General features: G+C 33.0%; 1 protein-coding gene across 2 annotated transcripts in view; it reads left to right on the forward strand.

The window, feature by feature from the left end:
• The first annotated feature begins 765 nt into the window (after nt 1-765).
• The window catches only part of MFS17 (Major Facilitator Superfamily Transporter 17), a 211198-nt gene continuing 184967 nt past the window's right edge, over nt 766-26996 (forward strand). The window contains exons 1-2 of one of the 2 annotated variants that reach the window (XM_072522892.1): nt 766-996; nt 1200-1397. In XM_072522892.1, the coding sequence (XP_072378993.1) occupies nt 1319-1397 (79 nt within the window). In that variant the 5' untranslated portion in view covers nt 766-996; nt 1200-1318. The remainder of the gene's footprint in view (nt 997-1199; nt 1398-26996) is intronic. The other variant, XM_072522893.1, reaches the window with a different exon arrangement.

The following is a 26996-nucleotide window of genomic DNA, read 5'->3' on the forward strand; positions in this document are numbered from 1 at the left end:
GGAGGAGAACGAGGCGCTGGACAATGGTGATTTTTTTTATCAAATGATTTATTATCTATGGACATTATTTATAGTTGCTATTATAAGAGAAAGTAGGCCTCTGCTCCTGCCGTTAGAAAACCAAAAACTGGATAAGAACTTCTATTTGAAAAAGATATAAGTACCTACAATTTTTGAAATAATTATTTTTGGGAAAATCAAAATCGGTAAATTATTGTTTAGAATGAATAAATCTACTGGTTGCAAGTAGCCTATAAATAGTGTTGAATGATTATTAGCTAGCTATTATATAGAAAACATCCTTTTTTGTGATAATAATATTGTTCATTTAGGTATTTAAAGATATCAGTTAATTTAAAAAATAACTTATTGCAAAGTACTCAAGGTCACACGCAAAACGTCACCTAATCCTAATTTTACTTCTTTTGTACTTTTCCAATGAAGTTCTCTGTAAAAACAGTTGTTAATAACGACATCTATATACAGATTATTTTCCCTAATGGAACGTCCTTGGGGAAAAAATCAATAACAAGGAAAAGGAGAAAGGAATAAGAGAGTGACAGGGATTTCATTAGACAGGAATTTTTATTACAACAATTTTCGTGGGCAGTGAAAATGGAGATAAATTCTTTGATAATTGATTGTTCCAACTTAAGTGTTTCAGAGACTTGTAAGGTTAGTTCAGAATATTTTCTTCTAGTTCAATATTAAGGTTATGTTAGTTTACTAAAAAATAATATTCACTTAGTAAAAAAACGAATTTTCAAAATTAAGCATGAACTTTTTTATCAAGTTACGTATTCATTGTTAACTGTTAGCGTTATTTAACAGATTAAAGAGAATAACATGTTTTATCATTACCTTGACCTAACACAAAAAGCTTTTTTCCTTGTGTATCAACTGCAGACACCGGTTCTGATAAAACATAAACCAAAATAAGTTTGTATTTGTTGTCAATGTTGGTTTTACATTAGCTGTGAACGGACGTATCGGAAGGTAACCTTTTAATTTGGAGTGCGAAAATGTATATCATTGCTCATTACCATTTTATTCATTCAACTTGTTGGTCTTGATGCATAAGCGCATTTATTAAAGAGCAGATATAACTGCAGACAATCTCGGTTCATTAGCGCAGGGATATTTATTTATTTCTCCTACCCTGTCCCTACACAATATTTTTAAATATTTATTTTATTCAGCAGTTGGTGGTAAAGCAGACCTACACAGTTTTTGGTCCAGACTTTTGGAAGAAATGAGAAAAAACTGCTAATTTTCCGTTTGATTTTCCGTTTTTTTAAGTTTCGGTAGTGCGTTAAAAATGGTTGAAGAAAAAGTTTATATAAGTGACCTGTCCTACCCAATAGAAGAAAAGAAGTGCCTAATTTATAGAATTTTTGGTAAGTACTTTTTTATTGTTAAGCTTTTCTTATTATTTTATTTTTTTATAATAATTATATTATTATCTATTGTTCATATAAAATGTTAACATAAGCTTTGAAAATATTTGAATCAAAAAGTCATTTTTTATACTTCAGAGATTTATTTCATAATAATTCTAAAAATGTGTAATTTATGTTTTTATTGCAAAAAATTACATATTTTTTGAGTTTTTATGTTATAATATGACATATTATCAAACACTTAGAATGAATATAAGGATATGCGAAGGAAAAGAATATTACATGTTTTCTATATAGTTTTCAATACCAACTTTTAAATAATTTATGAATGCATTACCCACATTTTCTATAGTTCAAATATTCTGTAGAAAATTTATTTTAGAACTACTTCACTTCAGAACTGCCCCTTTTGGGGGTATATCTCGAATATTGCTAGTTAACTGAACTGAATGAATATGTCAAATTCACTTCATATAAATGTTTAACGTTTGAAGATGTTTAACACATTAAAAAACTGCATACCAATAGTATTCTGCATAACTCCTTCTTTTTCTCAGTTGATCAATATGTAGAATAGAACATGAAGTGTTTGATGGTTGATCCAGAGATCTGCTATCCTACTGTAGTATCTAAGTAGTCTTTTTCTAACTTTGCTGTTCGATCTAGATCCGAACGGTTCACATGAATTCAAAAATAAAACCACTCTTGCTCAGTTCTAGAATATACACATTTTATACACATCTTATACTTGCAATTTATATCTTTTGATACTCTTCTATGTGTTAAGCATAGATGTTTCAAAATATCTGTGAATTATTGAATTTTACCATCGAAGAACATGTTTTAATAGTTTTAAAATTTGACTTTTCAGTTTAGTTAATGTATTTTTATATTTAAAAACATGTAATGTGTGCTTCTAAAAAATTAATATTAACTAGATATTTACATAATTTCTGATGAATTGTGCCAATATCATGGAATATATATATATATATATATATATATATATATATATATATATATATATATATATACATAAAACAAGATCTACTCGATATACAAGTAGGATCTCAGGAAATTGTATGGTGATCTTTTCATGGCACATATGGATATATGTATACATATGTGTATAATATGTATATATGTATACAAGTACTTACTACTATAATATATATATATATATATATATATATATATATATATATATATATATATATATATATATATATATATATATATATATATATTATAGTAGTAAGTACTTGTATATTTGTAGATTTTGTTTTTTTTAATTACTAATTTGCTATAAACCATGTTAAAAATTTAAAGGTAAAATTATAAAAGGTTAATTAGTTTCCTTAATTGTGAAAAACACAAACAGCAAAGTTAATTATGCCCAAAAACTGATAACATAGCTGATACATAGAGCTAAGTAGAACATTTTGTATAAAAGTAGAAGTTGGGTTTGCATTTTCATCAACAAATGATAGCATGTATAAAGGAACAGACAACAAATGATATTTGTAAATAAACACTGACTATGATAAAAGTGCTTTTTGATCAGCAGACAGTTGGGACAAAAGAACTATAAAAAAACAATAGAGTTGGGCCTGATACAATATGAAAATAAGATGATTACTATAGAAGATTGTATTAAAATTTCTTGAAGATTAGTGGCAACTGTAGTCAAATGTATCGAAGAATATTATAATCTCACATTACTATGAAGATATGAAACATTTGATGGTACACAAAATCTAAAACTCATATATTTACTGATCTTTTTAATGAATATATAAACGACTTAATGTACAAACAATGGCAGTTTGTTTGAGAGGCACAAAAAGCTAATTTTTTTATGCAAATTTAAAAATTTTAGCGATGTATCTTGATTTTCAAGTAAAAGTAAAAAAAGTTTTGAGCATTATAATTACGTCCTTCCATAGATATAAATAACACAATCATTTTTTAAAAACCAAATCAGTTCTCAAGATCATTTGTAGAGAAATAAATTGTTTCATAACCTTTATCTGGTTTACTGTTTCTTAGAAAGGTTTTTATATGATTAAACATAAAAAAAGATCCTTGTGATTCTGCTGTAGTCATTGGAATAGTCCTAATAATTTTATAGATTCCACAAGTATATCACAGACTCTTATTAGAAAAAGTTTAGTAAATTCATATCACCATTTTTTTTTAAATTATGCTTGTAGTTTATCATTTCTAATTCAGTTTTCATTCTGGCTTTATACAACATGGGATAAAAGTAGCTATTGCTTTAGTACATCATTCAAAATGTTGGCATGAAATTTCAGAAAATTTTTTTTAGTTGCTTTGTAATTATGTGGCACTCTTATTTGACGACCACTCCCGTGTATTATCATCAATTATTCCTTTATTACATTCGAACGTTATTCCTTTTGCGTTTTAATATACCATCTTGATTTTACGGCTGTAGTTGGTTATAAATAATATACATCTGGGGCAATATTTCATTCAATACTGTCAACCAAAACAAGAATACTTTTCTAATACGCTTCTCAAATTTGAAACTTCATTTTTAACAACCTCTATCACATCTCCCTTCGATAGCGTCAAATACCTCTATGAGCTTTCATGATCAAAAACAAATTTAACCGTGCGAATGTTATAGTCCCATCATGTAGCAGATATTTTGGGAATTTTTTGGATTACAATTTCTTGTCAAATAATATGCGTAGGTACTTTTGAATTTCGTAATATTTTTCTTTAATATGGATTTGATTCTCATTGTGAGACAGACTCATACCATTTACAGCATCATATGTCTAGCCTCAATCATCTTTTACTAAAAGAAACATAAATTTCAGTTTCTATGGGCGTTTTTAAACCTATGTCAATATTATCTTTAACTCTCAAAAAACTCCAAATATGTTCTTGTATGTTGCAACTGTTTAATTTAAAATCCCTTCTCAAGAGGTAAAGGCATAAAATAAGATTTTAAAATACCATTGACACAAAAACGCTAAAATGTATCTAAACGCACATTTTCACCGGTTAGGATCGCGAACGTTTTTTGGCATGATTTTCGCGCTATAGAACGTGGATTTGGTTTAAAAATTCATTAAGTCAAAATATTTTCTGTTGTTATACTTCTTCTAGTTCCATGACCGTTATCGATCGTTGGATATCATGCTCTTCAGCTCTAAATAATGATGTAGTCGATTTTCCGTACCATTGTATTAGATTTTTCAGCCATGATGTTCTGCTACCAGGACCAGGTGTACCTGGGATATCTCACTAAATGATGAGATGGAAAAGTTCATATTTTTCAGGGCTCAAAATGTAGCTCGGGCACTTTCTATTCGGCTTTTAATTTCTACCGTTTGATCCCAGCTCTCATTGATGTTACTGCCGATATACACGAGTTTCTCTGTCCAGTACGGCATCTCCGACTTTTAATACCGTCATCCTGTATGTAATGTTGTTTGCTAACTTTCATATATTTAGTTTTCTTAACGTTGAGTTTAAATCCATTCTGATCATAGGTCGGGTTTATTTTGTTCATTAGATTTTAAAGGTCTTCACTGCTATGCTATTAGCCAGCACTAAGTTATCGTCGGCATATCTAAAGGTGCCTGCCTTTACACGCAACGGAAAAACCGAAGGCATGCCTCGAGGCGCAAGGCTTCAAGGAAAACTTCTATGTGTGTATGGAGAATTATCTGAGGTATTCCTTGAAGCCGGAAATTACAATACCAAAATCTTATTCGTGTTGCCTCAAGGCCTCTGCCTTGACGCCTTGAAGCAAAATTATGCCAATCTTTCGGACTGAACTTCAGTTCTTTTAATACATTTACATGGGAGTAAACTTTCTTTTTCTATAACCAGTCTTTAGTCCAAACCTTTCGCTTAACTTTTTTTTCATTATTTTCGATAGCTAAGAATAAACCGACAAATTGGAGTGCCTTAAGGCCGACCTTCGTAAATTCCGTAGTGTGTGGAGACCCCCGTCTTTTTAGGTTCACCTCAAGACCTGGCGCCGCCTGAAGGCAAAGTATATTGCTGAATTCTTTTAAGCATTAAACTGTGCTCAAGGTATGCCTTCAGCTTTTCCTTTGCGTGTGAAGGCACCTTGATATTGTTCACGGTTACACCATTCACAAGAATACCTTCTGTTGTCTCCATTAAGGTTGTTATACTACTAGACCGAAATAAATTGTCTACTGTGTTAATAGATACCGTGTGGAAACCACTTATGGAATAAAATTGTTTATGTCCTTATTATAGAAAATAATAAAAAACTCTGGGACACGTTAACTTTTAAATTTAAATGTGCGCTTTTTAAACATAAATTGAAATATACAGGGTGATCCACGCAAGTCTGGCATAGTCCATAATCCTTATTTTTAATGAAACACCCTGTATATTTTTATATTTTTAAAATATTCTTAACAACCTGATTTCAACGAACTATATCATGTAGGGTCTATAATGAATAATACAAGGTGAAATTTTGAAACTAATAATTTATCACGTGTTGATATTATTGTAATGATATTATTTTAAATTAGCTAAATACCTACAGACAATGCACTTATACTCTAAGTGTCAGTATATTGGAGAAAATTTATGTTTAGTAACCGTGTTAACATTTTTTTGTCTTCTTCTTCTTATAGTGCCGTGCACCTATAGTGCGTTGGCGAATTATCTTAAGGCCAGACGTCTGTCTTTTGCGGCATGCAAAAGATCACCAGTGTTATTTATGCCTATCCAGTTCTTTATGTTCCGTAGCCACGACAATTGTTTGCTACCTACTCCTCTCTTGTCTTCAATCTTTCCTTGGATGATTAGTTGAGGGATTGCGTATTTTTTTACTCTCAGAATATGGCCGAGGTATCCAATTTTTCGTACCTTGATCAAATTTCATTCATCATTCATTTTTTGTCATGAATAGGTAAAAACTGTTTAGATAGTCTGCTAATTAAACTAAATCAGTAAATAATGCGGATTGTTATCAATCAGCTGTTGGTATTAAAATAATAAATTCCTAATTAAAAGCTAATTTCTTGCAGAAATAAAAATGAAATATTTAACTGAGACCCACCGAATTGAGATTTTAATGATGATCGGTTACGAGGAGAATAATTGTAGAAGTCAAGTTGAAGTAGTAGACTTATTTAATCAGAGGTATCCTCAGTTGCCTAATATTGCACAAGGTACTGTGTCTAAAATTAATACACAATTCAGAGAACTTGGACATGTTAAACCGTTAAAAAGAAAACCGAACTTCATTGAAGATGAGCTAAAAGTGGATATTTTGTCGCGGAGAATCCAACGTCCAACGGAGAGGTAAACCGACAAAACTGTAGATATTGGTCAGCGGAGAATCCTCATTGAATGCGTGAGACACACACTCAGTATACTCAAAAGTTGAATTTTTGGGCAGGTATTATAGAAGATCATATTATGGGTCCTATATTTGTAGATGGTAATTTGACAGCGGAAAGATATTTAAAAATCCTAAGAGACGATGTTCTTCCTCAGTTGGCTAACTTATATCCCAATCCAGTAGATCCGACAATACCGCATGAAACTGTCTGGTTCCAGCAGGACGGTGCAACACTCCTTTATGCTTTAATGGTGAGAAATTACTTGAATGAAATCTTTTTCAATAAATGGATTGGATGAAGGGGTACTATTGAGTCGCCAGCTAGGTCGTCAGATGTTACGCCTCTTGGATTTTTCTGTGAGGTTATCTCAAGAACAAAATATATGCAACACAACCAACTAGCATTGAAGACCTCAAAGAAAGGGTAACTACAGAAATACGGAATATTTCACCTCAAACTTTAAACAAAGTTCGGGACGAGTTTTATAGGAGACTGTGTTATTGCTAACAAGAAGGTGAAGAACATTTTGAGCATTTATTTTAATGTAGTCGAATCAATGACCTCGGGTATTGAACAAAATTATACTTAATTTCAAAATTTCACCTTGTATTATTCATAATAGACCCTACATGACATAGTTCGTTGGACTAGACTTGCGTGGATCACCCTGTACATTCAAATGTATGTTTAAAAAGCGCACATTTAAATTTAAAAGTTAATGTATCTCAATATTTTTTATTATTTTTTAAAATAAGGACACAAACAATTTTATTCCATAAGTGGTTTCCACACTGTATTTTCTAGTTCAGTTGTATATTAATTTATGTAAAAATTAGAAAAACGAATAGTGCAACTTATTGAATTTTAAATTATTCAGTGCTGTAAATATTCTATGCGCTTAATGAGGTTTTCGGTATCGATTTAAAATAAACAATAACTTAGTAGTAAGTATATCAGCAATTAATTTTAAACAAAACAAACAATTGGACTTCATAAGTCCTAGGTTTTCACCCAACGTGCCCGAAAGTAGAACCGCAAGTCGATATTTGTATTCTTCGTATAAACCTTACGTCGATTGATATACGATTTCGCTAATTTTGAGTCATTTTGCCAAACGCCAGTCATAACTTTTTAACCGAAAGTGATCCGGAAGTATATATTTGTTCTTGCTAAGGCGCGTCGAATAATATATCGCTTGTAGTATTTCGAGGACTCTAAAACATTACTTCCGGTTGCAACTCTGTAACCGGAAGCCCGAGGTCAAATTTTTCACTTTTCAAATATTCCTAGGTGTTGTTGGATTTCTTTAAATTTTTATGGCAGCCTATTCCAGTGAGTTTGTTAGCAATTAATAGTACGAGATTCCATTGCAAGATTACTAAGTTTATAACGTAGTTAATCAGACTGACATTTTTACATACATTTAAAAATAGGAGAATACATTGATAACAGGTTGCCAGTCAAAAAGTGGCCGCAAATACATAGTTTGAATTCAATTAATGGTAATTAATTTTTGAACAAAAATTTCGTACATTTATTTTTTAAATAAAATACGCTGCTCATGACTTTTTTTTAATATGATGATATAAGGTTGCCCGAGAAAAAATTGTCGCACATTAGGGTTGCCAGCTGTTACAAACGCGAGGTATCAGAGATAAAATAAAAGAGAGGTAGCGCGCAACGCCACTGGTTTGTTGTTAGTGTGAGTTTTTAAAGAATGCATATAATAATATACATATTATCACTTGTCAAGCCATAGTCGATGTGCACTAACTCTATTTTATTGTATCTTTGATATCGCGTTTTTAACCGGTGGCAACCCTAATTTGCGACCATTTTTTCTCTGGCAACTTTATATCATCATCTTAAAAAATAGCTTTAATTTAGATAATAAGCTTTAATAGATATAAAAAAACATGCATATACGTCATAAGCAGCGTATTTTATTTAAAAAATAAATTAACGAAATAAAATTTGTGTTCAAATATTGTCCAAATATTGACAGTGATCTTAGTCTGTAAGTGTGAGACGATTGCAGTGACATTTCGGATCTATGTCAATTTGGATTCTTTCAGAATCAGTGGTTGATGATAGCGCTGGGTTTGCTGCACGATCGGCGGTTTCGTTACCTTGAATTCCGATTTGTGAGGGTACCCAGATCCCATTAACAAGTACATCCCTTGGGAGACGAGGAAACGGATTGAGTTATGGATAGATTGAACAATTGGGTATCGGTGTTACTGAGTTTATGGCAAGAAGTATTCGCAGTAGTTCGACTGTGTGAATTCCACAATTTGACAGAAGAATCGAAGTCTTGATGGCATTTTTCGAAGATGTAACTGCGCATCTAACTTTCATTGTTGTCATTGTTCTTAAAATCGTCAGGATTATATTATCCGATCCAAACAGGATTAGTTTACAGTACATATTATAAAAAGGTCTGTTGCATTTAAGAGAAGGATACAAACCCCGAACAAATATATGCAGAAATCAAAAACGGCAAATAACCAGTAATCCAAAAGAAATAAAATCAGTCTGGAAAACCTATTTCCAAACTCTCCTAGGGACGCAAGAACATGAAGAGCATATTAACCTGCATCACATCGAGGGAGACCCAGAAAATATAGAACCTCCGACGATGGAAGAGAACCAGAAATTCAAAGAAGAATAGTAAAGGGAAACAAAGCTTACTTTTCACTCGCACTTACCGATCTCAGAATTCGTTAAACTTCAGAGACTTGGTTCAGGGCTGGTCATGTAGTGATAATGGAGACTGAAAGATTGCAAAAAATAGCACTAGATAATAAAATGCAGGGCGCAAGACCAAAAGGAAGGCCACGGAAAAGGTGGGAGGATGAAGTGGCAGCGGACGCGCAAAATTTGCTAGACGTGAGAACCTGGAGAAGATCGGCGCGGGACCGGCAAGGTTGGAGGCATATTTAGGAGGAGACCAGGGCTCGATTTGTGCTGTAGCGCCATTGGAGAGAGTGAGTGTTGCGGGTTGTAGTAGTCAAGTAGAATAGTGGGTAGCTTGGAGAAAGTGAGAGAGTCTTTATAGGGATTATTGGTTAACGAAAAATCAAGTTATTAGTAGTTGCTGATATTTTCGGAGGTTCGTTGGATTCAAAATATAAACTATCTGCTGAACTGAACGCTTCCAAGCCTAATCCTGAAGTAATGTTGTGTATGTAATTTAATTTACTTAAGAAATACTTTAGGGTTGTCATGTAGAGTAAATAACCATAATCTAGCTTGGACCGAATTAGGGATCTTAATATTATTAGCAAACATTTTTTTCTTCTGCTCCCCATTTATATGTACCAATATTCTCATAAGATTTAGTTTACTTGTGGAATTGTCCTTTAAAGTATTCAATATACTATTTCCAACTTAATTTCTCATTAAAGAACAGTTATAGGATTTTGTTATTTTACCTTTTACTAAAGGCAAAAGTAAAAAGTAAAAAAGAAAAAAGCTTCCAGAAAGCAAGCATGAATATAGTGATAGCAACTAAGATGTCACAAAACTTTCAATTACAATATAAATGGACCTCACCAGTGATGTACATTTGTACATGATTGGTTTTTAGAGTTTTGGCCCACTTGGTATATACAGGGTGAGTTTTTTACTGCGAAATCGGTCGATAATTCCATTATGGTATAGAATATCCAAAAAACTTATTTAGAAAAAATGTAGGCAATGATATTCTCTATACTTGGAAAATATGTGGAATTCTACAGGGTGGATAATAACTACGTGGAATAGCAAACATACAATTTTTTAAATGTGGCACCCTATATATTTTTTCAAATTTGTATTCTTTTCATAATTCTTGTTCTTATAGTATTGGGTTTTTCATTACTATGACCATTTTTATTTTGAAATCCCTATGAAATCAACACCATGTATACAAAGAAGTAATGCATAAAAAATTATTTATTTTGTATAGTAAAGTAAACAATGTATTGTAGTTTTTAAATTTGGTTTCTTCTTCTTTATAAACATTGTGTTGATTTCGTAGGGATTTCGAAATAAAAATGGTCATAACTTGTTAAATACTCTGTCTAGTAATGCAAAGCTCAATATTATAAGAACAAGAATGATGAGAGGAATATAAATATGAAAAAATATATACGGTGTCCCATTTAAAAAATTGTATGTTTGATATACCACGTAGTTATTAATCACCCTGTAGAATTCCACATATTTTTCAAGTATTGTGAATACCATTGCCTACATTTTTTCTAAATAAGTTTTTTGGATATCTTGTACAACAATGAAATTATCGCCCGATGTCGCACTAAAAACTCACCCTATATATATATATATATATATATATATATATATATATATATATATATATATATATATATAGATATATATATATATATATATATATATATATATATATATAGATATATATATATATATATATATATATATATATATATATATATATATATATATTAAAAAATGACTAATATTTTTATCGTAATACAAAAATAATTAAAACAAAACAAATAGAATATTTGAAAAACAAATCCTGTAACATTTATTTCGAACGTTATAATGAGCACCTAGAATTGTTTTCTATTTAGTTTTGCAAATGTTTTTCAGTATTGTTTGGATATACTATATTAATAATACTTATATATTGACATACTAACAAATATTTATCTCTGCACATATTTGCTTATATCAATATTAACGGCAGTATCGTAATTTATCAATATTTCGTCGTCGATTATTAAATAACAATAAACTCTAGCCACATTTATTAGCTACATGCAGTATAAATTTATTAATATAATATCTTTTGGGACGCATGCACAATATGTTTATTAGAGTAAAAAAATGCAGTCACACTATCATTTTTTGAGACATTTTCAATAAGAGCAAAAAAACAAACAAATTTAAAGCCCATGATTTTGCAAAGAAATTAAATAATAGTGCAGAAAATAAGTTTGCAAAAAAACCAAGAATAATCAATATCACAACAGACGTAGATGATTTCTAATCCTTTCGTTAAAGCATATAGCGAATGAGAAAAGAAAAAAGTGAACGGGCTAAGAGAGTGTCGTGCCGGACAAATTTTTATGCTCGGAAAATCTAAAACTGGTGCAATTTCCTTTGATGATGTGAAAAGTGGCAATGCAACAATGATCGTAAACGTTAGGAATAACATTAAATTTTTTCGACTGATTGGAAGATAATAGAAAAGGATAACTCGAGAAAAATATGACGGACAAAAATGTTGGTTCATTAAATGAATCGGAATTAATCGGAGGTGTTAATTTCCCGCCTAATTTTAAATTATTAATGGCAGTCTAATTATCAGAAATACTTCATAAAAGATATTAAAACGTGATAGTATTCTTGACGGAAAAAATATAGGGGTCTTTTTAGCAGTCTGCGACGTTGTAGATGCAACACAGCAAGTTATAGATCAATTTGTAAATCTCAACTTTGCATATTATATTTATGTGGTATTACATTTTATATTAGTTTTGACGTTTCGATTTGATTTTCATCCTCATGAGTGCATTATGTATTGACATGTGTAATCTGTTTTTCCTGGTTTAGCAATAATCAACTGATAATAGCAACTGAAAAGCAACTGTTGCTACTCAGTTGCTATCATCAAGTCCTTGTAGACACTTTATCTCAGGACCAGTAACTTCATGTAGAGTACGTTGAAATGTTATCAAATCCACTGGTAACTTTAACATCTTAATATATAAGTTCGAACAATGTAAACTTAATTTTAACCTATAACTTTTAATGGGTTTTAACACAGATTTTTTAAAATTATTTCCAGTCCCTCTTGGAGTAGCCTGGGAAATATACTAACTGGTCCCGCAGTTTTTTGATACAGAATATAGTCAAGTTAACATGGTTTGCTGAAACATCAGATTCCTCAGAAGAATGATAATATTTTTTTTTATTTGTAATGATCTGGATCAACCGTGCAAGATTATTAACGAATGATAATATTAAACTAAAACATTTTGAAGCGTGTCAAGTTGACTATATTATGTCAACTCCATGTCAACATGACCATATTCTATGGAATATGTTTAAGTTGTGTTTTATCTTTCATTTTTTACTCCAGTCGTCAGTGATGAAAATGCCACAAAAACTCTAAAAATCATACGAACAAGCTAAATTTTGAAGAATGTCAATTTTTAAACTAAGATAATTTTGAACAAAAAGTTTTTTAGCACTTTTTGTGTAGAATGAACCGTTCTCCAAGAAACAACGATTGAAGCGACCGGCGATTTTGAATGTCAGTTCATGCGCCAAATCAATTTTAAATAAAATTTGTATCAACTCGACGGCAAAAATTCTTTTGATCAGAGTGGCCCATCGACTAAAACCAAAATGCGTTTTAAAGGTAAAAAGTGCAGCTTTCGAATGCAATTTTCATATTTTGCCGCAAATAAAGTCAATTTTTATGAAAGTGTTATATAAATAAACATTGCGCGATTCTGACATTTTTTATAATTCTCATGAAATCAATCAACTTTATCATTTTCATTGATTTCTATGGTCACTATGGAATAATTAACATTCTTAAAGCCTGATCTTCAAAACCTATACCATGAAATTTCGATTTTGAGTTTTGGCAATAAATATGAGGTATTTGAAATATGCCTAAAAACGTTAAGAAATAGCACGCACAAAAGCCATGGAACATATTGCAAGAAAAAATCTTGAAGAATAAAAGAAAGTCCCCTCCAGAACAAGGAATAAGACAAACAGTAAGAAAACAACACAAAAAATATGAGCATGAAATATAAAAAGTTTAAAACCATAGCTAGAAATAATATAGATTATCAGTGTAAATGATATCAAAGAAATTATAAAAATAACGGAATATTAGTCAAATCCGTATGATTCAAAACAAAAACTATCACAGGAAATCCTTAGACAATTAAAAGTAAAAATAAAAAATGTCCACTCAAACCTACAACAGGAAATAAGTAAACGTGAAATCAAAATAGCTCTGATGCAGTGAAGAACAATGGAATGGGGTGAAATCCATTTCACACGATAACTATTGAAGATATCAGTCAGATAAGAGAAGAAGAAGAAAAACTAAGAGTGTTAACTATTCCATATATTGCGGAAACTTTTCGTTTTGTGTTTACAAAACAAAATCAGTCCATATATGTGAGGAACAAAGCTGCTTTTAGAAGGAAAAACAGTTCTTTAAATTAAAGTTCTCGCGAGGAACAGCGTTGAGAATTTAAAACTCGACATTTCGGCACCCATTTTGGAGCCATTATCAAGAGGGATATGGTTCCATTCGAGTTCGGGGTCTCAATCTTCCTACTCTCATCACTCGTGACGTACCAGTACTTACCTTGTTCTCCAGAAATACGAGAACCGTCAAACAGCACTGAGTTGTCAATCTGCCTACTCCTCAGTGTCGAGTGACCACCTGTCTTTCCCTGTGTAGCTGTTTTTATACTGTCAGTATGCGCGGGAACGGCATGCTCGGAAACGATCTGAGCGGGATCGGTTGGCAAGGGGGGTCGTTGAAGCAGCGGTTGCCATGGTTGCCGACAGTCTTTTAGAGCCATCCCTCGTGTTTAAGCTGTTAGGGCATTTTTTAATTTCGATGGCTTCACGAATAATTCTCAATTTTAAGGAGCGGATAGGAGCGATGATTTTTGCTTTTGATTTTGTGACCTGTCTGAATATGACGTTGGGCTAGGGCTGAAATTGTATCGGAATGTTTTACAGATATAGAATGTTCGTAAATACGGTAGTGGATTCGTCGGTTTGTCTGTCCTATGTATGTTCGTGGGCAACTGGAACAGGGTATCTCGTACACCATGGTCTTCATTGGGGATTTGGTCTTTTACGGATATGACGAGATTGGACAACTTAGAATGAGTACTGAAGATGGTTTTGATGTTTAGAGAGTTAAGAGTTCCTCTGATCTTGTCAGTGACACCTTTGATAAATGGTAGATAGATTTTGGGTTGATCAGGCGGGAAGATTTCTTTTTTGGATGGAATGGAGTTTAGATATTTTTGAATGCTGTTATTGATTTGGGTTTTGTGGTATCCGTTTTGTAAGAGTGTTTGCCTTATCAAATTGATTTCGCATGATATGTGATTGTCGTCGCTAAGTCTTATGCAACGGAAACAAGACTGTTGATAACTGAATTGAGTTGGGGAGTGATGATATGACTGGGCATTAAAATAACGGTTTTTATGTGTAGGTTTCCGGTACAGGGAATAGGAAAAACTGTGAGGTGGGTGTTTCTGAATTAAGGAATGGCAAAGACGCTTCAGACTCAACTTCCATCGTGAATTGAATACTGGGATGTATTCCATTCAGGTGGGAGAGAAAGATATCTAATGTGTCTTTACCATGAGGCCAAATGAGAAAGGTATCATCAACGTACCGCAACCAGCAGGTGGGTTTCCACGTAGATATCAGCTTGGGAGAGAGGGGGATCCCATTGGGGCACCTTTGATTTGACGATAGAAATGATTTTGGAATGAGAAGTATGTATAAGACATGCAGTGTTTTATAAGAGATAATGTATCTTGGGGGATTTGATGTTTAGAGTCTAAGATGGAAATGGTTTCATCAATAGGAATGTTGGTCAATCAAGAAACAATGTCAAAACTAACTAGTATATCTGAGGGTGAAATATAAATGTTTTTCAGAAGATCAATGAAATGGAAAGAATTTTTGACCAAGGACGAGATGTTTTCGGCTAATGGTTGTAAGGATAAGGCGAGATATTTTGCCAATTTCTGATTGGGGCAGTTATGCACTGACAATGGGTCTTAGGGTGACATTGGGCTTATAGATTTTTGGTAGGCCGTGTATTCTTGGAATTCGGAATGATTTTTCTTTGGATATAATATATTTTTTGATATCTGGAGGTAGAGTGGACTTGGTCATTTATGATGGATTTGGTCGTTTTTGCTAGATAGGTAGTGAGATCGATCATAGCTATTCGGACTTTTGAGAGGGCTGCTCTGAAAAGTTCATTTGAAGTACATCTGTACCACTCTCTTAGGTTGCGCAGCCATGACATTCTACGCCTCCCTATGCATCTCTTTCCTTGGATCTTTCCCTGCATAATCAGTTGGAGCAAGGTGTATTTCTCTCCACGTGTAATATGTCCGAGATATTCCAATTTTCTTGTTTTAATTATATTTACAATTTCTATTTCTTTATTCATCCTTCTCAGAACCTCTTTGTTTGTGACGTGTTCTGTCCACGATATTTTCAGAAATATTCTATACACTCACAGCTCGAATGATTCCAGTTTTTTCATTGATGTCGAATTCAAGATCCAAGATTCCATTCCATAAAATAAAGTCGAAAAAACATAGAACCTCGCCAACCTATTTCTTAGTTCCAATTTTAAATACCTTGTACATAGCACTCTTCTCATTTTGTTGAAATTTGCGCTAGCCTTTTCTATTCAGATTTTGATCTCCTGAATGTAATCATTTGTGGAGTTAATCATTGTTGCCAGATATGCATATTTGTCCACTTGTTCGACGTTGGTTCCGTTTATTAGAAGATTTTCGTTATTTCTTTGAGTTTTCGATATTCTCATAACTTGACATTCATTGTTAGACCATACTCTTTTCCATACTCCGCTATTCTGGTCACCAGTCTCTGAAGATCTTCAATATTTTCGGCTACGATGACAGTGTCGTCCGCATATATAATGTTGTTAGTGGGAACTCCATTTACCTTTATTCCAGCTGTTTCACCCTCAAGAGCGTTTTTCAGGATCTCTTCGGAGCAGGCATTAAAAAGAATTGGCGACAATACGCATCCCTGTCTCACTCCACATCTTATTTCAATTTCTTCTGACAGCTGTTCGTTAACACGTACTTTTGCTCGCTATTTATAGTATAAATTTGATATGATCCTGAGGTCGTTGTAGTCAATCGTCTTTGATTTCAGGACATTCATTAATTGTTTATGTCATACTTTATCGAATGCTTTATTATAGTCAATAAAACATACGTATATATCTTGATTGACGTCCAGGCATCTTTGTATCAGTACATTAAGTGAAAAAAGAGCTTCACGCGTTCCTAGGCCTTTGCGAAAACCAAATTGTGTATCATTAACGTCTATGTCCAGTTTGTGATATATTCGGTTATGGATGACTTTTAGTAGTAGCTTTAGCACATGAGACATCAAGCTAATGATGCGGTATTCGCTGCATTCTCTTGCGTTTTTCTTTTTGGGGAGACAAATAAAAATCGACGTTCTATCGCCTATGGACAGTCCCATTCTGTTACATGTCTTTTTTTACTCTCTCAGGGCTTAATCAATGTATATATTGATTAGTATTGGAGACATACAGTATCCCTGTCTGAGTCCTTTAGTGACTGGGAAGCCTTCCGATAGCTTATTTTTCAATTTAATTTTAGAGGTAGAGTTTCTGTACGGTTCTTTCAAAGCGTTAATCAGAGTAATATTTATATTAGTTTTCTTTAGGACTTCCCATAGCTTATTAATGGGCACTGTGTCCTGTGCTTTCGTTAAATCCACCATTAGTAAATAAGTTCTTCTGCTCGTCAAAACCTTTTTAAAAAAGTTCTTCACACATTGAGAGCTTTTAACACTCTTCCATATAGTCGTAGAGTAGTGGCATTTTATTTCTGTTTTATCAGTTGCGTGGTTGGTCTAGTCTAAATATTCTAGCATATTCTAGACTAATTCTCTTCTTATTTGTTTTGCTAACGTTTTTATCTCACGAAATCGAATTAAGTACCTACACGAATTTCCATGCCTGCTGGACTCTAAAATTTATGTTTAGGTAAACTATTCCTTTCTCATTTTTCCCACCCATTTAAGGAACTTAATTTTTTAACTGACGTATTATCGCTATTAGAACCGTGCACCAGAATTTAATTTTTTTTTAACAAGCTTTAAACCTATGTAGCTTTAATGCGAAATATTTCAACAGTCAATGCACAACTAACGCTTTTACATAACTACACAGCGTATTGAATACCAAGAAATTTCTATTGTCTTTATTAATGATAAAATCTTTAATTTAACAATTCTGGGATATCGTCTTTATTCCCGTTACTAACCATTTCGGATATTTTTCATAATTACACTTCAACAACATATTACTAAGTTTTATGTAACAACTTCAACAATTATAATTGTTTTAATCAGTTTGGATAAAGAATAATCTGTCTATCATTTGACAGTGACCTTGGTCAACATAGTTAAAAAGGTTGCAATTTAATGAACTACTGTAATACGTATGGACACGTGACGGAAATTTTCCAATTCTAACATTATGTGTTTCAACAAAGCTACAGAATCAAAATAAAATCCTAGTTACAGTTAAACGAATCATTCGTAAAACGGTAATATTTTTTTGGTTGTATATTTGCATATTTACGTTAAGTATTGCGAAAATTTATAATAATCTTTTTTGAGAACCGGAGTGGAAGTCGAAACGTCAAACATTAGTTAGTTAAAAATGTGATTTTCATTACAACCAATTGTGGCTTAATCCTATACAAACATAATATTTAAATTAGACATGCCATAAGAGGAACCTTGCTTGGTTTTTGTTTTTGACTGTTTTTTTAAGAAAAATTTTTTGGCTGAGCAAACTTGAAATTCCATTGATTTAATGGCTTTAACACTTTGTACGCATCATTTTGCAAATCATAGACGTGACAATCAGTACCAACATTTACCACAGTTGAAAAACTAGCTAACTTTTTTCACAATTTCCAAACACCCTATCAGGCGGCACCCGATCAGCTATGAACGAATGTCTACTAATTAGAAAAATCCTTTCAAAACATTTAAGAGTTGAAGGGGCGTTAAAAATCCATTGTAAACACAAAATAAGAATGATTTGATTTTTATTTTGTCTTTCACACTCGTTTGCGAAGAGCCTCAGTTAAGTTCTTCCAAGTATGTGTTGTTCACGAAGTTAAAGATACATCGATTGTACTAGATCCTTTCTTATGAAAATCCTTAGTCCACAAATATCTAGTACAGTTTTGATTGGTTAGCGTTTCCTTGGAGCTACCTTTCACAACAGTGGCAGATTATAAAGATAAAGTTGCCGCCTATAATTTGTTTCCTAATCTGGTATTTAGCACAGAGGCAAATTTTTTTGACAGTCGAAACATACATTCATTACTTCGGGATCTTATTCTTTCAAATGATCATAGAATGCTTTTGCTTTTTTTTTGTGGGTGGTTCTTTGTACGAGAAGTTCATGATTTTTCTGAGGATCCTTCTTAAGTTGCATTCGTTCTTTTAGTTTTATGCATGTTGAACTAACACTTGTCTAAACGTGGGCTTCTGAAACCAATGCTGAAATTTCTATTTAAAACAAACCTAAAGAAACATTCTTTCACTTTTAAATTGTCCTCAACTTATTCAATATACATTTTATAAAGTTTTGAGATGTTTATCTCGGCAACTAATTACTTGCATCCATTTTGAAAACGACAATACTCTAGTACATTACTGCAGACCAAAGAAGAAATAAACTTAATGATTGATTATCGTTGAACTTAGCTGATATTCGATCTCCACCTCGTGTTTCTTCCCGCGAATATCCACATTTTTAAAGGTTTCTTGTAACAAACTCAAACACTTAAGCTAGAATCTTTGTCTACGTTTTGGTCCGAGCTTTCTTTCGATCTTACCTTCTATCATAAGTTGAAGGAAGTGATATTTATCGCGTTTCATTACATGGCCAAGATATGCAGTTTTCCGCTTTTTAATGATCTCGATCAGCTCACCTACAAAGTTAATGCTTATACTGGTCGATTTGGATTTCGATTTATCACTACTATCTTTGTTTTTCGCTGTTCATTTTTAACCAATATCTCCTTCAGCTGATATTTTGTTAAGTAAATTTGACAAGCCCTCTGTCTCAAAATTATAACTGTCGTGGGTATATCTTAAATTATGTAATCTGCGAGGAATAAGTTAGGGATATATGTAACTAAAAATTAAATAAACAATAACAATTATACAACTGTATGAATCAATTAAGTCACTTATTCACATCAGCAATTAACAATATTTTTTTGTTTTAAGTTTTTTTATTCAAAGAAATATATATATTCAGGGATTCTACAGTATTCACTGCCTTCCCTCGCTCAACCGTTTCCATCTTTCTCTGTTGTTCCATTCTCCATCGTTTAGGCCTCTCTTACTCATGGCGTCGTCTACTTCGTTCCTCCAGGATTTTCGGGGTCGTCCTCTTTTCCTCCTTCCTATGGGGCTCCATTCGGTTATTCTCTTTATCCATCTGCTGTCACTAGTTCTTCTTACATGTCCATACCACTTTAGTCTTTTGTGTTCTATGTATGTTAGTATGTCTGTTTCTATTGATGTTCTTTGCTTGATTTCGTCATTACTTCTCCTATCCATTCTTGTTACTCTGCAGCATCTTCCCAGGCATTCCATCTCTGTTGCTACTATCTTACTGCTGTTTTTCTTGTTTATGATCCAATTTTCAGCCCCATATGTCATAATACTTCGCACTAATGTTTTATAAATCTGTGTTTTTGTCTTTCCTACCATACTGAGTTAAGTTATCGGATTGCTGTTCTTGTTTGTCCTAATCTTTGTGTAATTTTTTCTTCTGTTGTTGCCTTTTTCGTGATTATAAACCCCAAGTATTTGAATTTATCCTTTCCTTTGATTGTTACGTTGTCATCAATCTGTAGATCTTCTATGTCTTCTTCACTTGTAGATAGGTACTCTGTTTTCGCTAGGTTAATATCTAGGCCAGCCTTGGTATATTCTTCTTGTAGTTTCTTCATCATGTAGCTGAGGTCGTCTTGGTCTTGTGCAATCACTACTTGATCGTCTGCAAAGCTTAACGTATATAGGTATTCGTTCCGTACCGGTACTCCCATGCCTTCGCATTTTCTTTTCCATGTAGTCAAGGCTTTCTATAAGTATATTTTGAATAGGGTTAGAGATGTGGAACAACCCTGCAAGAGCCCTTTTGTTGTGGTGAAGTCTCCTATGATTCTTGTTCCCATTTCAATGGACACTTTATTTTCTTTCTACAGAGCTTTTGTAGCTTCTATGAGTTCCTTCTTCTGTATTTCTAATTTGTACATTGCCTTCCATAGTTCTGACCTTGCCATAGAGTCATACGCCTTTCTCAGGTCCACAAATGTCAAATGCATATCTCTATTCTTTTGCTTTTTTCCCTTTTGCCTTTTATCGCTTGCTCTATCTTTTCTCGCAGTATCTTCCCATATAATCTTCCTATTGATGACATTACGCTTATTCCTCTGTAGTTTTCGCATCGTTTTCTATCTCCTTTCTTAAATATAGATGTCATATATGCCTCCGTCCATTCCTTTGGGAGCTGTTCTCCATTTATGGCTTTCTGAAATATCCATTGTATCATCCGGTGTAATTTTTTTGATCCGTATTTTATAAGCTCAGGTGAGATGCCTCCAGGTGCCGGTGCTTTCTTATTTTTGATTGTTTTTATGGCCGTTCTCATTTCCCTATCTGTTATTTCTATTTCTTGTTGTGGGGATCTGCTTCGTCTTCGCCAGTTTTCTTTTCCAATGAATTGTGGTCTTTGTTCTGTTAACAGTTCCTTGTAATAGTCCTTCCATTCTTTGTCCTGTATATTTCCCAATTTAATTTTTTCTTTTGAGTTTTGTTTCAATCCTCTCAGTACTTTCCATGACTCCGAAGTTCTTGTACCTCCTATGTATGTTTCAATATTTAAGCAGGTTCTTTCCCATTCTTCATTCTTTTCATCCCATTCTCATTTATTCAAAGAAATAAATAACTAAATTCAAGTAAATTAAATTTCTAAGTTGTTTAGAGTTTATTACTCCATCAAACGAAGCCGAAAAATCAATTAAAAAATCGAAAAAATACTGGGCGCTATTTTTCAACTGGAATATCTGGGGGAAGTCACTGCGTCATGGTTTTTTTATTAATAATAAGGCAAAAAAGCGACATTTTTCGTTCATTTCAATATTGTGAAAATACTAGGCATTTTAGATAAAATCGTTCAACAAACGACTTTCTTGAGAATACTTGCTCTTTAAAATGAGATTTTAAACCAGAAAGTAAGAATGTTTTTCAATTGTTTATCGTTATTAAAATAAACAATAAAAACATTTAAAACACATTTCGTAATGTGGGTTTTTATGTAGTTATTATATTTACGAATAATGGGCCCGAGCGGTCAAGTAGTTTTTAAACAGTTCTATTTGTTTATCCCATTTGAGAGAAAAAGATAATTTTCAAATGGCTATATACAAATAATTGATACAGAATGAAATATAGTTACCAGTATATTGGCCATATCCCTAACTTATGCCGCGCAGTATGTTTATCAATATTCCACATATTAAGATGTTATATCGCACCATACCTCTTTCTATTTAAGATTTTAGAGATGGAGGGCATGGAGGCTACTCCCACTTTGAGGAAATTTGTGAATAATTATATTTACAAAATAGGTCTCCCGTAAAAATATAAATTGACTGAGCGTTTTTTTGTCTTTTTTTGCATCAATAAGAACAAAACCTGGGTTGATAGTTTTCGGTTTCGGTATTCTTCACTTCACATATTGTTTTAAATTGATGGTCACTCCCGGATGCCTAATATAAGGCTAATGGTACTTGGTGTCGACTGATAACCGGAGTTGAGCTTTAACTCCGTCGTGCACACCAAGCAAACAAGCAACTTAATTGAACCCAGCCTGAGAGACTTGTTTACCTCTTAAATTTACGTTCGCTTGTAACAATTCATTGGAGCGAGGTGTATTAATTAGGGTGTAAACAGAAATCACTCCACCGCGCTCCAATGCTTCAGACTATCCCTTTCCCCCCTAAAGTACTCTGTGGAAAAAGCATCAGAAAAATGCTCTTCATGTGGGAGTCCGTGATAATAGAACTCCAACATGGTTCCCTAACTGATTCAAATTCAGGCTAGCGTTAAGCGCTTTATTCCTGTTATCCTCTTGTGACTTGTCCCCGAAACTGAAATTTTTTGCTTGGGCTTCAGGCCTCTCTAGGCTGCGCCCAGTTCGGAGACTTGGTGCTCAAGGGTTTGGGCCCTACGTGCCCTCGTTTTTTGGTTTTGTTAATATTTTTGGTGGCTTGCGCCGGTTTCTTGTTAGTATTTTTTGATTTTTTTGGTGGCCGAAGCCATTTTTTACTTTTTTTATAGTTTTTTTTTTGGTGGGATGTCCTGAAAATAAAATCCTAATTAATGGGGCCTACACAGTTTTATTGCGCTTGTCTATTTGGTTAGACTACGAACTATCTTCTTTTATTTATTTCGTTTACTTTCTCTCTGGGGTCTGTTTTTATTCTCTCTAAGGTTAATTTTATTATCTCTCCGGGTATATATTTATTTTATTGTCTTACTGGGGTTTATTATTTTTCTTCGCTCTACTTTTTATTTTATTTTACTATCTTTCCGGGTTCCTTTTATTTTATTCCACTATTTGTTGTTTTGGACGTTTGCGTTTCCATCGATGGAACGCGTCGTATCTCATTATCTCTCGCAGTATGGGATTTGGGTGATTCTCCAGTTCCTAGCTTTTTCCTTCATTATTTCAGTCACCCTGAATATAAATCGTTCGGCGACGTATGTTAAAAGGTTGACCGCTTCTCTTAGGCTGCTGTTGTGGGCCGTTTGTATCTTCTTCTTTCTTGTATTACATACGTGTCCCTATTCGAGAGATGCATACGTTATATCGGTAGTATGATACTATTTATTCACCTCATTTTTCTTTTTGTCCTTAATTTACTTTTTCTATTAGTGAGTCCTCTTATGTCGTGTTCTCCCCACAGAATTAGCGACTACGACCTACGGCCGAACATGAAGTGCCTTCCTATCACGACAAGCTCTCACGGCTCTTGGAGGGGATATAACTATTGTACACGCACCATTTAAAGCCTTATTTCTCTCGTTCAAGTTTACATTTTTTTTACAGAAAATCTTTATTATCTTATCATTAAAATAAACATACATTATGGTAGGAAAAACATTTTTTAGACCGAAAGAATTCAAAAGTGTTTAAAAAGAGTTATAGTTGTAAATTGAAATTATGAAAGGCAAGAAATTGTGTTTCTAATCTAGCACGGTAACTTGGATGCCCGTAAAGTTAGCATATACATTGTATAAGGCCTAATTCAGACAAACACCATAGTTAGCATACCCACTGTTTCCAAGAAATAGTGGGTATGCTAACTTTACGGTGAAGCTAGCATAGTCAGAGCTATATCTCGGCAAGGAAAAGGCGTACAGGGCCCATCTTGGCGGCACATTTGATTGCTAATTAATTGCTGTTGATTGGTATATTAACCAATCCCCAAAAGCTACCCAATCATCCCCTAGCTCAAAACACACCCCTGGAAAACCGAGATATCGGCCAAAAGGTGAACCGCAAGGAATTAATTGCTAATTTATTGCCGAAGTTTTACGTCAAGAAGCAATTTATTGTTGCAACCGTTGCCAAGAAACAATGATTATGCTAACTTTACGGTAAAGCTAGCATAGTCAGAGCTATATCTCGGCAAGGAAAAGGCGTACAGGGCCCATCTTGGCGGCACATTTTATTGCTAATTAATTGATGTTGATTGGTATATTAACCAATCCCCAAAAGCTACCCAATCATCCCCTATCTCAAAACACACTCCCGAAAAACCGAGATATCGTCCAAAAAGCGAACCGCAAAGAATTGATTGCTAATTTATTGCAGAAGTTTTACGTCAAGAAACAATTTATTGCTGTAACCGTTTCCAAGAAACAATGATTATGCTAACTGTACGGTAAAGCTAGCATAGCCATAGCTATATTTCGGGAAGAAAAAGAGGCACAGTTCCCATCTTGGCGGCATATTTCATTGCTTATTAATTGCTGGTGATTGGTACATTGATCAATCCCCAAAACGTTGAAACCAGAAAAGTGAACCGCTATGAATTAATTGTTTATTTATTGCCAAAGTTTTATGCCATGAAACACTTTATTGCTGCAAACATTTCCCAAAAATAATGATGACTGTAGCTATCTTAGCGTCATATTTTACTGCTAATTAAATTTTCTTGAATAATATTCAACTTACTTGCCAAATTATTCCCATTATCCTTCAATGCAAATTTTATCCTTATCGAAATAGTGCTGATACAGTTTATAAAAAAATATATATTATTTGAACCTTGCTTTTAGCTTTTTGGAAATTTTTGCTAATTTAAAGTACCCTTTACGCCGTGTGCTACCTCATTCCCTTAATTTTACAAAAATGGAAATAAACTAGTTTTAAGATAATTACACACATGCGTCTTTCATTGTTAATGTATTGTAGTTCTGAGCCTTTTATTAATTCACCACCTTCCGAGAAACAATTAGTACTGTAGCTTTCGAGAAACAATGGGTGTTGTAGTTTAAGTATGAAACTACAATAATTTTTTTGTTGTGGAAAAGGGTGAAGCAATAAAAAGCATTGTTGGCGTTGAACTGCATCAATAAATTAAGTAAAAACCATGTATGAACTGGTCCTAATTACTAAATCCATTATTTTTCCTAAAAAGCATACAGTTGATCATAAGTATTTAATAACCCGTATTTACAGTGATTGAGTTTGTATACACGTGTACCTAGTATTCCCTATAGTTTGTGTGGATAAATATATGTGACCACTTAGATAATAACTAACATAGATTATAGTATATTTCACGCTTTTTCAAAAACTTTTCGTAACCATTTCAACAGAATTCATCTTTTGGAAATATTTTTGCTAAGTACCTTAATCAGACAACATCCATCAAATCTAAAGGCAAGAAGACCTTTACGACTTTAAGAGTGGTAACAGTTTTACAAGATTTAAAATTATTCATACGTAGGGAGCTAGTACTAGTAGTACGTCGAGAGCATGTGAAATGAACTTTACACCAAATTGTCTCAATATTTTTTTTCTGATAAACCAGGACCAGTTTTGATTTTGCCGAAAAGTACAAAAAACACTTTGCCTTCAAAGTGATGGTCGACGAGAAATGGTCTCAATGGACCCACGTAGGTCCGAACGACTCGTTTGTCCAGAGAAATTGTTCCATATCAAGGCGGATCAGTGATGATTTGGGGTGGTATAATGTATGGTCATCGTCCTTTACATATTTTTATTGGAATGAACAGTGACTACTATCATACACTGCATACAACACTATTGAAATAATCGTCCAGCAATTGCGAAATAAAATTGGAGGAAATTTCATTTTTCAACACTATAATGAAAGGACTATATCGCGCGGAAAGAAAAGAAGCTATATTAGTGCCAGAAAATATCCAAAGAATCGTTACCAATATCACCATACATGAATTTCATTAAACACGTATGAAAACTTCTTTCATTAAAACGTCACATTTTTTCATAATTTTTTGTATTTGATACGTCTAGTATTCGGAAGACATTTAAAACATTTGGTAATTAAACGAAGTGGAAATATACAGTACAGTTTGAAAATTAAGTTGATTACTTGTAGTAACCAAGACTTTTGGAGGTGTGTGTATTCATGAATAAGATATTATTTTTCAAATATAATAGTTGTAATATAATAATAATTGCTTTATTTTTTATATCACTATTACAGGCTCGTCTTTCATTTAACCGTAAAATAATACATGCACGTGTTCCACTAATCAAATTAATGTAGTTAAGCTTTTGCGCATTAAACTAAATAATTATATATATTTTTTATATCTTAAAATTTCATTAATCATTGTCAATCTAACAGATTTCTTAGGAGTATGAAATATACGGGGTCCATCACGAATAACACTATAATTCAGATTGAAAACAAATAACGATATTTACATTTTTCTTTGGAAGAAACACACTATTTCGAATTTATGAAGATTCAGAAAAAGAAACAATCTTACGACATAAAGGCAGAGGCCGCGAGCGGGAAAGCGGCGACCCCAGCTGTGGGTTCATTGTGCGTATATATATATATATATATATATATATATATATATATATATATATATATATATATATATATTGTTATGGTAAGGAAAATTGAATTTTAAAATACAATATCTAAATTGATGAACTTACCCATAACTTTGTTTATCTCAAAACTTACTTCCGTGGCTCACTATTAATTATGTTGTGTTTAAGTATGAGGACAAAAAGAAATAAAAACATACACAAACAATACCATATGTACCTTTTATCAAT

Source organism: Diabrotica undecimpunctata, chromosome 2, assembly GCF_040954645.1.
Source record: "Diabrotica undecimpunctata isolate CICGRU chromosome 2, icDiaUnde3, whole genome shotgun sequence".
Lineage (NCBI taxonomy): Eukaryota > Metazoa > Arthropoda > Insecta > Coleoptera > Chrysomelidae > Diabrotica > Diabrotica undecimpunctata.